At 36.1% G+C, this 13,709-nt stretch overlaps 2 protein-coding genes and 1 pseudogene across 2 annotated transcripts; 2 read left to right on the forward strand and 1 right to left on the reverse strand.

The window, feature by feature from the left end:
* The first annotated feature begins 985 nt into the window (after positions 1 to 985).
* Positions 986 to 2,294, forward strand: LOC110011714 (uncharacterized). The gene is made up of 3 exons (XM_020692511.2): positions 986 to 1,609; positions 1,718 to 1,843; positions 2,127 to 2,294. Exons 1-3 carry the CDS (start codon positions 986 to 988, stop codon positions 2,292 to 2,294), a joined length of 918 nt encoding a protein of 305 aa, XP_020548170.2.
* A 3,466-nt stretch (positions 2,295 to 5,760) lies between these two features.
* On the forward strand, positions 5,761 to 6,330 carry LOC105158716 (major allergen Pru ar 1-like; annotated as a pseudogene).
* A 450-nt stretch (positions 6,331 to 6,780) lies between these two features.
* LOC105158717 (uncharacterized) lies at positions 6,781 to 8,472 on the reverse strand. The gene is made up of 3 exons (XM_020692894.2): positions 7,813 to 8,472; positions 7,586 to 7,705; positions 6,781 to 7,268 (listed from the first exon to the last, which is right to left on the reverse strand). Exons 1-3 carry the CDS (start codon positions 8,452 to 8,454, stop codon positions 7,101 to 7,103), a joined length of 930 nt encoding a protein of 309 aa, XP_020548553.1. The 5' UTR covers positions 8,455 to 8,472; the 3' UTR covers positions 6,781 to 7,100.
* Between the last annotated feature and the right edge of the window lie 5,237 nt (positions 8,473 to 13,709).

Genomic DNA, 13,709 nt, shown 5'->3' on the forward strand with positions numbered 1-13,709 from the left:
ATATATATATATATTATATATTATTGAGTCGGGTCTGGGTCCTAAGTTTTAGAACCCTTTATCCGCCCCAGCTAATATTTTTTGGACTCAGACCCACCCCATTAGAGGCGTGTCCCATCGGGTACGGGTCTAATTGCCACCCATACGCACATTCGATTTATGTCCACACTTATAATTATAATTATAAAAAAGTATAATGACATCACTTAATGAGGAGATTAATGGAATAATTAATTTTAAATAGCATATGTAAAAATTGGCTAAAACTTAAAGTTTTATGAAGAAGAACCAAAGCAAAAATAATTTTCTAAAAATATAATAAGGTTGAAGAACATTTACATACTATTATTAAAAAAAATCTTTTGTTGTATTGATTTTGAATACCCAAATTTATTCTTAAATTCATTTCTTCCCTTTAAAATAAATTTGGACAAAATAGCAATTTCAAAATTTTTTAATAATATCATAATTTTTATTAATAAAAAATCTCTCAGCTACTACTCCATATTTCTCTCTATGCAAATTTCTCCATGTTTGTTGGTATTTTTTAACAAATTTCTATATTTTTTCCAATGACTTCATCCAATATTCTTTTTGTTCTCACAAGCTTTTTTCTTTCGTATCACAATTTTTTCTCTCCATTTCACATCACTGTTCTTTTTTATATACTCACGATCATAGGCAACAATGATTAATATAACTTAAAAATTTATGAATTTAAGTTTTAGAAAGTAAATTTTCAAAATTTTATTTAAAATTTAATTATTATGAACTACCTATTTAGTTAATAGTAATAGTAATAGAATCACATTGCAATTTGCATGCGTACACCAACCCAATTGGTGGTGGACTCCGGCAATAACTGCCAATTTACACAGCTGCTGCTGCCTCAGTCTTTCCCTCCTAACCCAACCTTCAAAAATCAGTTTCAGATCAAACAGAAAAGAATTGTTTGGTGATTTGAATCAAAGAAAGAAGGGAAACGATGAGCGATGATCAAGAACACAAATTCTTCCAAGAACTCCGCGACGAAGACAGCATTTCGAGATCCTTGCTGCACCTCTCCACCGCTGCCAACCACCAACCAACCACCGTCGTTCCGCCAACCACCTCGGATTACACCACAACATGTAAAAGACACTCCATTTCATCGCCATCATCGTCGCATCAACCATCTTGCAGAAGGGCCACTCTCCATCCCCCTTCTTCCCCATCCTCCACCGCCGATTACCGCCCCCTTGGCTTCACCAAACTCCCACTTCCACACCCTTTTCCAACCGCTTCGCCGCCCCCTCTCCGCCGCACCATCTCCGAGCCCATATACTCTACTGACACCTTCAATTCTGCCGCCACGCCACCGCAATTATCGGAATTGCCCACTTCTCCAGGCCCAGTCTTGAACCAACCACTGCAAGAAATTTCCAACAGAAATATTGTTCAAGAATCATATACACTTCCAGATACACTGCCAGTTATCCACCGCACGATTTCGGATCCCAATCCCGTCGGCAATCAGCAGGTGGTGGCTGGCAGCCGAACGCCGCCGCTCCCACCTCTGTCAAGAAATGTTTGGAGGTCTCCGAGCTGTGGAGAGAGTCCTAGTACCAAAGTGGGTGGACGTACTCTTCAATTTCCACTTGTATCTGTAAATTTGTTATATTCTTTATAGAATTTGATCGTTGAGAAACAGATCATTAATGTTTGTGTTTACTAGCAGAGGCTGAAGAGAATGAGAGACCGGCTAAAAGAGATGAGCCAGTGGTGGAATCAAGTCGCGTGTGAAGGCGAAGAAGAAGAAAATGAATCTGAAGATTACAGCACTGACAACATCACCAATGTCCGAGTTAATTTTCAGTTTCTTCACTTTATCTTCTGCTTTACATGTCTGTTGTTCCTCACTATTTCTTGATCATTATCAATAAGCAAGCCTTAATTTTGATTACGTAACTGAAATCTGTCTGGATGATTTAAAGTTAGCTTCGGCAAGCATATGAGAATGTCTACAGATTCAGTGGCATCCTTCCCTTTGATTTCATGTATTTTTATGATTCTTGAAATCTGCTCTTGTTCATCACTGTTTATGTCAATTTTCTGTTTAACAAAAGTTTTCTGGCTCAATATCACAGGACGAATCTGAGATTGATATGGAAAATCCTCCACAGGAAGCTGTGTGGGTCGAGAAGAACGGTGAGTGCCTAGTCCTCCATTTCAAGTGTCCTTGCGGGAACGGATATCAGATTCTTCTTTTTAGGAGTAACTGCTATTACAAATTGACGAATTTCAGAACTCAATGAAAATAGATCAATTTCAACATAAGGGCACTCAGCTATCCATCCTTCCGTGCAACCATTACTCGAAGATTTTTAGGTTGTGTACAGTTAGTTCATGGGTTGCACCTCTGATGGACGAACAAATCCAGTGAAAAATAATAGTTCTTCTTTCCTGCTTTTTCACTTTTAGCTGATGTGCACAATGAAATAAAGATAGCATACTTACATGGTTTCTCCAGTTCTGATGTATGAAACTGAAGTTTACAGTAAAGGGTTGTGATGAATTTAATTGTTTCTCACTTGGGCAGAGCAGAATCCAAGTTAACTTATACCGAACGTGCATTTTGCATTCTCTTTTCTTGAACCGTAAGTAGCGTTCATCATCTTAATGAAACTTTAACCTTGATAATTCAAATCCAGTCGGATACCTGACGAACAAAACAAGATTGGGCCACTTAACGTAGCTACGCTTGTATAGGTAGTGTTTCTTTGTTACCCGAGTTGTACGGGTGTTGCTTCAAATGCTTAAGAACCAGCCAAGTTTAGCATTGAAAAACACGGCAAAAGTTACTGAACACTGGTTGATTCTGTAATGTATTCATGCAGTGATTTCTGCATTAAGCCTGATCATGCACAGAGAAGAAATGCAAAGACTGGGTATAAATTTCACATTTTACATGAAAACTGAGACATGAAATTATGGAAAAGAACATGAAAGATGCTCACTTATTCAATCCAAATCCACTCAAATAGAAGAAAAAGAAGAACAGATGCTGCATAGTTTCTTCATCAATTAGAATAATACAGAGTTGGAAATTATTATGCACCGACATCAGGATTGGGTGCAAGGTAATCTTCACAAGCCTTGTAGAGCCCCTTAGCCTGTTCCTTGCTGGCTTCTATCTCATCATCGTTAAGTTCAACATCTCCCTTTGCGTGGTACTCACTATTAAGCTTGATGATACAACCTCCATCTTCTGAGGCCTCAAACTTGATCTCGTAGCAGATCTTTTCATGCTTATCCCAATGCAACGAGGGCGATCCTGTCGCCCATCGGAAAGAGGGCGACAATATCGCCCTCCACTTCTGGGCGACCGGCGTCTCCCAGGCCTAGGGTTGGCGGGTGGGGGGTGGGAAGAGGAGGGGGAGGAAGTCGGGATTGGGTGGGGGTGGCGGGGGCCGAAGGAGGTTGGGCATGGGGAGGTGGCGGGGGTTAGGGTAGGGGTCGAAGCAGGGGGCCGGTAGGGGGTGGGGGTGGATTATGACAATAATATTTTTTATAAATTATATATATATATATATATATATTATAAGTATATTTTAATAGTTATAAATTAAAATAATTATATATTAATAAATCTAGTTTGATCCGTTGACTAAGAGGGGCATTTTAGTTATTGTTTCTGAAAAAATAGGCTCAAATTGAACAAGGGACGGTGTGATTATTTATTCATAACATAGGGGTGATTTTTTATATTAAGAGTTTCATAGACGATATTTGATATTTTTACATATCACAGGGGTATGTTGAATTTACCCTATTAATATTAGATACATATTTACTTATTTCTTCAAACTCGTGTAGAAAACCTAAGTACATATCATGTCTCTCCTCCACTAGGACTTATGTACTTTAAATTTAGGGATAATTACTAATGTGTTCAAAAAACACACGGGTCCAATTGATATGGACTATGCTCAAAGCTTGAGTCGAAGTGAATGCCAATTTTGAATAGGGAACCTGCAAAAAAGGCGTTAGCACTCCAAGCCCAAGTTAATATCGAATTTAGGAGAAAAATAATTGTAAGAAATAAAATGTAAAAAGAAATCATGATAGAGAAGCAATTTCGTGAGAGAAATTGTGTTAAAAGTGTAATTCGAATTTTAAAATAAAAATAGAGAGTGATTTTCCGAATTCTAGAGGGTGTTCCTCTTGGTGGACTGAAGGTGTCCCTCTTGATGAATAGAGGTGGGATCCCTATTGGAGGACTGAAGAAGGCATCCCTCTTGGTAGACGGAAGTTGTCCCTCTTGAGAGGTGAGGTTTTTGCTTCTTGAAGGGGGGCTGTGTGTATTTATAGAGAAGGAGTGCCTCTTGGCAGAAACTTTGGATGACCTGGCTTTTCGAGAAAGAAGGCGAAAATTTAGGGATAAGGCACAATTTTATCTCCTCGTTGACTTGAGCAACACGTTTTTTGTTGGAGGAGGCTCCGTCTATGCGAGGACTCTTGTTCTGCAAGGAGTCTTTTTAGGTCAAGGAGTTCAGCTTCTTGAGGACGTCTCCCTTCCCCCAGAGTTGGGCTTGGAAGGCAAGCCTCGTACCAGGCCTCCTTCTTGAGCCGTTCTTAGTGTACTGGGCATCCCCCTTGGGCTAAGCCTAGTAATTTTCAACGAGTTGTCCTCATCATGAATTGGTGGGCCTAGCTTGGGTTTTAGATCTCTTCATGGGCCAAATGACAGGGGGACGCCTTTAACCTCCTTCATTTGCCAATCTATTTTCTTGGGGAGTACCTGCCAAGGCTGTCCATCTATCTACTTTCTATGGGGCACTTGCCAAAGCCGCCCGTTTGTCTGTTTTTTGGGAGGCACCTGCTAAGACCGCCTATCAAATATTTTGGCCCTCTCATGATTTGCACCTCTCATGACTTGAGTTTCTTAGAATGTTACGAACCTCTTGTTTTTTTCTTCTTTTTGGATCGTGTGGGCCTCTTTTGACTAACCTTATTTTATGCACATCAATTACATTTACACCCCTCATTTATTGTTCTTTAACATACACTATCCCTTCCTTTTCAAAAATTATAAAAATCACCCCGGGCAGACTTTAAAACCCAAAATACCCTTGGGTAAACTTTAATGTAATTTTTGAAGGGCAAAAATGCCCTCAAGAATGTTTATATAATTATCAAAAGATAGATGTGTGTTGAAGTAATGTATATGGTGATGAATAATATGATCCAGTAATTTCTTTATTATTTATATTAATTTTTTAATTTAAACATAAATTATTTGATTACCTTTTTTCTTCATTGCTATTGTATAGACTTCATTTTCCTTCATTGCTATTGCTTACTCTCGAACGGACCACTCTTTCTAATGCTAGTAATACGTTTGAGAAGCTATGTGATGGATATATTAGAAGTATTTATTTTCCTAGAAAGAATAAAATTAATTTTTTATACATAAGTCACACAATAAAATAAAATGCTGCCATTTTTTTCATATGGTGTAGTTATAGAAATAAGCAGTTCAATCTCAAAGAACAGACATGGAAGAGGCTTTATTGATTATACAAAGCAGATATGCAAACTGCTCTGAATGTTGACATTTTTGGCTTTGTTTTGGCAAGTTGCTTTATTCTAAACAATGCCTATAAATAGTCCTTAAAGCTTCGGTTTTCTGCACGAGTTTGAAGATAAATTTCCCTCACAGCTTCTGTTTTCAGCACAACTCTGAGTCTTTCCGTTAAAATTTCCTCTCTTCAAGCAAACATGGGCATCAAGAGCTTCTTCAAGGAACTGAAAACTAACGTTTGTCCCTCCAGGCTGTTTACGCCTCTGATTTCAGACTGACATGATGTCGTGTCAAAATTCATGCCCCATTCCATCGAGAGCATTGAGACGGTCGGAGGAGGCAACAGTGTTGGTGTTGGATGCATTAGGCATACAAACTTCCCTGATGGTTAGTCTAATAAAAAGAAATATTTGGAGAAAAGAGAATGTTGTTAATCTTTCTTGTGTTTGTTTCTAAGATAATTATGTCTTATGGATTTTATTTCATTTGACAGGTGCCCACTTCAAGTTTGTGAAGCACAGGATCGATGCTATCGACACTGAGAACTATGTAAGTACACTTTGATTGAAGGAGATGTACGGAAAGCTTGAAAAGATCTGCAACGAGAAGATGGAGAGTGTGTAGTCAAGCTTACTAGTGAGTATCACACAAAGGGACTAAGGGAGATGTTAAACAATGATGAGATAAAAGCCGGCAAAGAACAGGCTATGGGTCTCTACAAGGCTTGTGAAGAGTACCTCGCAACTAATACCGATGTCTTTGCCTAATAATTTCCAACTGTGGATTGTTCCAATTCATGAAGAAACTACAAAGCATCTACTGTTCTTTTACTTCTTTTGGGAGTGGATTTCGATTTAATAAGTAATATCCTTCATGTTCTTTTCCATCATTTCATGTCTCAGTTTTCGTGTAAAATGTGAAATTTATACCAGTCTTTGCATTTCTTCTCTCTGTATGATCAGGTTGAATGCAGAAATCACTGCATGATTATGTTACGGAATCAGGCAGAGCACTTCACAGGAAACACACACAAACTTCATTTAGAGTGTGTAATCTAACTTTTCCGATGTTTTTCAATACTAAACTTCGCTGGTTTGCTTAAGCATTTGAAGCAACACCCGTAGTACTCAAGGTAACAAAGAAACATTACCTATAGTCTCATTCCAATGAAGAACACTACTTATAGTTCAATAAAAGAGATAATGTAAAATGCCATGTCCCGTAAAAGTTATCTTGAATTACACTATGATCAATCGAGAAACAATTAAAGTCATCACAACTCTTTACTGAAAACTTCATTTTTTCATCCACAAGAAGTGGAGAAACTATATAAGTATGCTACCTTTATTTAATTTTGCCCATCAGCCAAAAGTGAAACAGCAGGAAAGCAGAAGAACCATTGTCTTTGTCTTGGAATATTTTGTCTGTCAGAGGCACAATCCATGAACCAACTTTACACATGCAACTAAGAGTCTCTTGAGTGATGAATGCATGGAATGAACTGATAGGTAGCGTCCTTGCATCGAAATTGATCACTTCAGTGGGTTTTGTAATTTGTCAATTTGTAGTAGCAGTTTTGCCTAAAAAGAAGAATCTGATATTCATTACCACAAGGGCACTTGAAGTGGAGGATTAGGGACTCGCCGTTCTTCTCGACCCACACAGCTTCCTGTGGAGGATTTTCCATGTCATTCTCAGATTCTTCCTGCAACGTTACACCAAAGAACGTCTTACTAAACAGGAAATTGACATAAACGGCTTAGAAAAAGAGCAGGTTTCAAGATTCATGAGTGCAACTGAACATGATATAGTAAAGATCAAAGATCCTCTCAGCCATGAAATAATTGAAACAACAAGAACTTAAATAATCTGAAACATTTCAAAGAAGAGCTGCCTCGTATGAATGACAAGAGAATAGCCAAGAGAAGTCCAAAATTCTACTCATACACGGAGAAATTTAAGCGAGAAAAGTAAACATGAAAATCCGAAAAGAAAGTGAAAAAACTGAAAATTAACTCGGACATTGGTAAAGTTGTCAGTGCTATAATTTTCGGTCTCATTTTCGTCTTCTTCACCTTCACGCACGACTTGATTCCACCACTGGCTCATCTCTTTCAGCCGGTCCCTCATTCTTTTCAGCCTCTGCTATTAAACACAAACACAAATGCTCTGTTTCTCAATGATCAAATTGTATAGGAATATAAAGAATTTACTGATACAACTGGAAATTGAAGATAATGTCGACCCACTTTGGTACTAGGGCTCTCTCCACGACTCGGAGACCTCGAAACATTTCTTGACAGAGGTGGGAGCGGAGGCGTTCCGCTGCCAGATACCACCTGCTGATTGCGGATGAGATTGGGATCAGAAACAGTGCGGTGGATAACTGGCAGTGTATCTGGAAGTGTATATGATTCTTGAACAGTATTTCTGTTGGAACTTTCTTGTAGTGGTTGGTTCAAGACTGGGCCTGGAGAAGTGGGAAATCCCGAAAATTGCGGTGGCGGGCCGGCAGAATTGAAGGTGTCAGTGGAGTATATGGGCTCGGAAATGGTGCGGCGGAGAGGGGGCGGCGAAGCGGCAGGAAAAGGGTGTGGAAGTGGGAGTTTGGTGAAGCCAAGGAGGCGGTAATCGGCGGCAGCGGCGGTGGTGGAGGGGGAAGAAGGGGGATGGAGAGTGGCCCTTCTGCAAGATGGTTGTTGCGACGACGATGATGGCGATAAAATGGAGTGTCTTTTGATGGGATTGCTACATGTGGTGGTGCAATCAGAGGGCGGAACGACGGTGGTTGATTGGTGGTGGGCGGTGGTGGAGAGGTGGAGCAAGGACCTCGAAATGCAGTCTTCATCGCGGAGTTCTTGGAAGAATTTGCGCTCTTGATCATCGCTCATCGTTCCACTTCTTTCTATAATTCAAATCACCGAAAATTTTCTTTTCTGTTTCCTGTTTGATCTGAAACTGATTTTTAAAGGATGGTTTAGGAGGGAAAGACTGAGGCGGCAGCTACGTAAACGGGCAGTTACTTACGGCTGATAACAGCATTTCAAACCAAATTGACTCCAACAATTTATTCAACAAATTTTAATTTAGAATAAAATTACACCGTATTTATAAGTTGGATTTAGTTTAGAATTAAAAAGAAATTATAAAACTATCAACCGTTAAATAGATTTTAAATTATATGAATAATTAATTCGATAAAATTAACTAATTATTTCAAAGATTTTAATGTTCAATTTATTGAAGTAGAAAATACATAAGTTGCTATGCATATTGCAACACCCATTTATAAAAAGTTCGATTTGAGCTTTCAAAGTTAAAAAGAGCATAAAGAGATTAGGAATTTGGTAAAGAATTTACAGAGATAGGACTCTTTTAAGAAACTGCACCATCGCGACGGAAATGATGGTGGGGTGGGGGGGGGGGGGCAGCAGGGGTAAGGGGTGGAGGGGTTTTAACCTATTCTCATAACAGAAGGGTTTTTCGCATATTTTTTAAAATGCAGGGGGTTTTTATGCATTTTCTCCTATTGTAATAATATATTTCCGTAATCATTTTATTTTATTTGAAGTAATGTTCTTTTAATATTTATACATTATTATGACCAACTTTTTATATAATTTAATTCAAAATAAGGATTTTTTTGACAATCTTATTCGTAAAAACTTAGTAACTTTCTTTTATATTTACCGTATTATTCTTTGATAAATATATAACAGTGGAGCCAGGCAATAGAAATGGAAGCACAGAGAGCACGACTCCAATATTCTGAAAACTCAAAATTGAAAGAAAAATATTTTGTTGTTAAATGACACTCTTAATAGAGTTAGTTTCCACTTAAAAGGAAGAGTTATAATTTAGATAAAATATGTTTGAAACGCGCTAAATTTTGGATTGTCACAAAATCCCCTAAAATTCGGTCAAAAAATAGCCTAACACCCTAATAATTATCGTGAAAAATAATGAGGCCCCAAGATAACTCTAGAAAATATGAAAAATAACAATAATGGGCTAAAAAATAGAAAATTCTAAAGAAATGCCATGATGGTGGTTGAATTGATAGAATTTCATAATAAATAATGGTCCTTTGCGACAATAGTGCGAGGGGTTAGATTCTCCTCTTGAAGACAATCGAAACTATAGATAGATCGTCCATAACTCCTTCTGAATAAAAAGTAATGACCATCTGAAATTTCACCTTCAATTACCCACGCAATTAAGGCACTGTAAGTTCGACTTACAACATGTATAAGTGTTTAGTTTTTATGAAAAATTGAATTAGTAAGAACAATGATAATCACAATAAATAAAAATATTAATTATTTTCATCTGATATTTAGTTCTTGTAGTTTATAGTGTAGAATGCTTCTTGAAACTTTTAGATGCTTTAAGATGTTTTTGAAAACTTTTAATTGTACTAATTATTGTCCATTATGTCTTTAATTATGCCGAGAACTTATTACTCTTGGTCACTTAAAGACTTTTAGCTATTTATGTTGTTATGTTCTTATGTATTTACTTGTGTTTTGGGACATCAGATCAGATATGGCTTATGCTGCTCTTGTTCTTGCTCAAACACTAGACCACATAAATCATCATCATTATCTATATTGTTCTATTCCTCTAATTAGTAGGCTGGATTTCACTATTTTTGTGTGCTTTGAAGATTTTCCGCAACTAATTTATCTTATCGCTTGCCATTTTGGGAAAGTTATCTACTCTTGACAAATCATGGCTACACCACACCGATGGGGTATGTGTCCTTTGCCAAGAGGAATCTCTGAGACACATGAGCATTTATTCTTTCAGTGCCATTATGTCCGTCAGTGCATTGCAGATATTCGGATGGTTTTACGGGTCTGATGGCCTATTCGATCGTGGAATATTGCCATAGAGTGGATGTTGCTTAAATGGAGGGGGAAGCACGTCATCTACGCCTCATACCGCGCACTATTGGCATTGTTAGTGTATCACTTGTGGCAAGAACGGAATCAACGGATCTTTCAGCACACTAGCCGTACATATGATATTCTTGCTAGGATTGTAGTTGAGGAGATTAGACATGTCATACTTAATCATACTCTCCCCTCAGTAGTTAGTACACGTGTCCTTTACAAATTTTAGTTTACTGTTAAATAGCTTTGACAAATCAAGATAAATAATGCATATGATATATGTAAATAAATATAAAACGGCTGGCTTGTAGGAGTCACGTCACTTTGTTGTCCTATGTTCGTGATGGCCTCCCTCCCTACAGGTACTACTCCAAGATAAAACCTAAGAAGGCCTCAACCGGTGTCATTTATTGTAAGCATGTCAAGAAGACTAGAGAACTAGACTTTATCAAGTTGCCAAAAAATATATAGTAAGAAGAATTGAAATGTGAGAATTGAGATGCAAGAGTGACTTGTGTGTGTTCCTAGACCCCGTGGACCTCCTATTTATAACGTTAGGATAGGATATGTAACACCCCAAATTAAAATAGAAATAATGGTCATTAGTCTAGTGTTACAAAATTAAAAAGGGTGTTACACACTATAATTTGAAAATTAAAATTAAAATATTATTTTGATGTTTTAAAACTTCAAATTGTAACAGAAATTCTATGTGATTTGAAAATTTACATCTAACACTTTTGAGGTCTGCTTACATCTAACAAATAAGTTCTTCCATTAGTCAAAATTCAATGAATTTATTGAAATTAACAAAAAGAATTGGATAAAAGTCTATACTTATCCCCAATTGACTTATTACTGATTTATTGCATGTCAAACAAATCTTTTTATGATCAAACTATTCTCATATATCTTGACATATTGTTAATGTTTGTGAGGATGTATATATTCACTGTTATAAGGATAGTTTAGTTAGAAAAAGTTTGTTTGACTTGCAACAAGTCAGTAATAAGTCAATTAAAGTTTAATTTTAATTTTTATTCAGTTCTTTTGTTAATGCAATAAATTTAGTGAATTTTTACGAACGGATAGTCCTATTTGTTAGATGGAAGGAAATCTCAAAAATACTAAATGTAATTTTTTAAACTATAAGGGATTTAATAGTAATTACACCAAATCTCAGTAGAAGTGAGTGTAATTATCCTTAAGCAATTTGAATTTGATTGAAATATTAAGAAACTATGATTTTTTTATGTGGATACTAAAATTTCCTTTACGAAATTGTTGGAGAAGTTTTAAAAATTAGTTCATAGTAGATGAAATTGAACTCATCTTTTGTTGCCTTTTTTTGTCAATGATTTCTGCAAGTATGTAAAACTGGAGAAGAAGAGAATTGTGAAGCTAAATAGATAATAACTCATATTTCAAGTAGGAAAGTAATTTCCCTTGTTTCAACCTCAAGTTCATGTCACGTGCGACTTTTCCACTCACGTGATATTTGATTTTCTTTTTTTAATTTCAGAACCAAAGGGAAGATTTTATTAAAAAATTGAGGCTGACGTCAAGTGTTTAACGGAATCCCCCCTTTGGTCCTGAAATTGAAAAAAAAAATCCACATATGAGACTAAATGTGCGAATTAGCCTGAGTATGGGACTAAAATTGGAAATAGGTCCACTTATGGAACAAAAAATATAATTTTTACCCTTAACATAATAATGGGTTAGAACTAGCAGGTATAAATGAGTCAAGCTTGGCACAACATTATTTTGACCATGCCCCAAAATTGGTTTAATATTTTCAAATTTTTGTTTTTGAATCCATCCCTAATTCTAACGACAAGGAACAAATATGTATAAAAATGCTGACGAATTGGGCTAGTCGAAAAACAAGTTGCAAGCTAGACTCAATATGAAGCCCTCGGGCTCAAGATTTGAAGTCCATACAAGAAGAGAGAGGTTCAAATTCAGTCACAAAATAAATAACTAAATGAATGAATGAATAAAGAACTTGTGATCTTTGAGACTCATGAACACAAGTCCAACCTGAAAAATGAATGCAAGTCACGACTGGGCTAGATATGTTGGACTTGAGGGGCAGTTTTGGAAAATAAAGTCAAATGAGTGAATACGAATATTTTTTGAATATTTTGTACATGTATCGAGTATGTCATATATATCATTTGTGTAAACCGGTCATATACCAATAGACCGTTTTACCCTCTGGAGTGGGGTGAAAAAGACTTTAATTTTGCTTAAAATTAGAATTTTAATATTCTTTATCTATACGAGGGAAAATGAATGTTATTCAAAATTGCGAACACATGTGGAATGTTAAATTTAATCTCAGTGCCATTTTCTTCTAAAAGAATCATATGCTAATAAATTTGAATCTGATGAGTGTACTCGAAACTTTTCTAGGATTATTGACATGTTACCCCTCTAATAATATTAACAAGCAAAAAGATTTCGTAACTAAAGAAAAATGACAAGACGATCCTTAAGCTGAAGTTCATTATTTTCAGTGCCAGCGAGTCATTTCGAATTATCTTTTCTTTAGTTTAAAAATCGAGGGTCGTTTTGACCTATAATTTCCTTTTTAGAATTTTTTTATTATGGTATTTTTATGAAAAATTGCATTGTATTTAATCCAATATTTTATAAATCAATATTATTTTATTAAAGATTAAGTCTGTAGAGTAACTATGATGTCCGTCATGTGTATAAACTAAATTAACTCTATATAAAAAACAAATAATAAGTAAAATATTTTTCGTTTTATTATTTTATTTCTCTCGTTTTTCCACAGGCATCGAGTGTACTAGAACTATTGACACGTATAAATGATCTCCTTTAATTATCTCATGATTCGGAAGTCATTATCTCAATGAAAGTGTAGTTTAAGTAATAATTAAGAAAGAGATGTACTCTAATTAAATGTCGGATAATTTTTTATATTAATTAATTCTTAGTGATGGTTATTTAGTCAAAAAGACGAGAAACAGACCTTGTTTGATTAGTAAGTTTCAGGTCGTCCCATAAATGTGAGTGTATATCTATTTTTATAGTAATATGTTGACTTCTTATCTCATTTGAACGTATTTATTGGTTTAAATTATTGAGATATTAAATCCATTTTCGAATTTGGATCTCTAAATTAAGGACGTAGTGATCGCATTCTTCAAGACAATATATTAGTCCAAAAAGATGTGTACTATGGAAAAAAAATGGAATTAACATAACGAACATATTGA

This window comes from Sesamum indicum, linkage group LG3 (assembly GCF_026168435.1).
Source record: "Sesamum indicum cultivar Baizhima isolate 11 linkage group LG3, ASM2616843v1, whole genome shotgun sequence".
Classification (NCBI taxonomy): Eukaryota; Viridiplantae; Streptophyta; class Magnoliopsida; order Lamiales; family Pedaliaceae; genus Sesamum; species Sesamum indicum.

Coding starts and splice junctions, on each gene's coding strand:
- LOC110011714 (XM_020692511.2), top strand. CDS start 986: ATGAGCGATGATCAAGAACACAAATTCTTCCAAGAACTCCGCGACGAA. Junction 1,610..1,717: donor GAGAGAGTCCTAGTACCAAA/GTGGGTGGACGT, acceptor GTTTACTAGCAG/AGGCTGAAGAGAATGAGAGA. Junction 1,844..2,126: donor ACAACATCACCAATGTCCGA/GTTAATTTTCAG, acceptor TCAATATCACAG/GACGAATCTGAGATTGATAT.
- LOC105158717 (XM_020692894.2), bottom strand. CDS start 8,454: ATGAGCGATGATCAAGAGCGCAAATTCTTCCAAGAACTCCGCGATGAA. Junction 7,706..7,812: donor GAGAGAGCCCTAGTACCAAA/GTGGGTCGACAT, acceptor GTTTAATAGCAG/AGGCTGAAAAGAATGAGGGA. Junction 7,269..7,585: donor GCACTGACAACTTTACCAAT/GTCCGAGTTAAT, acceptor GTAACGTTGCAG/GAAGAATCTGAGAATGACAT.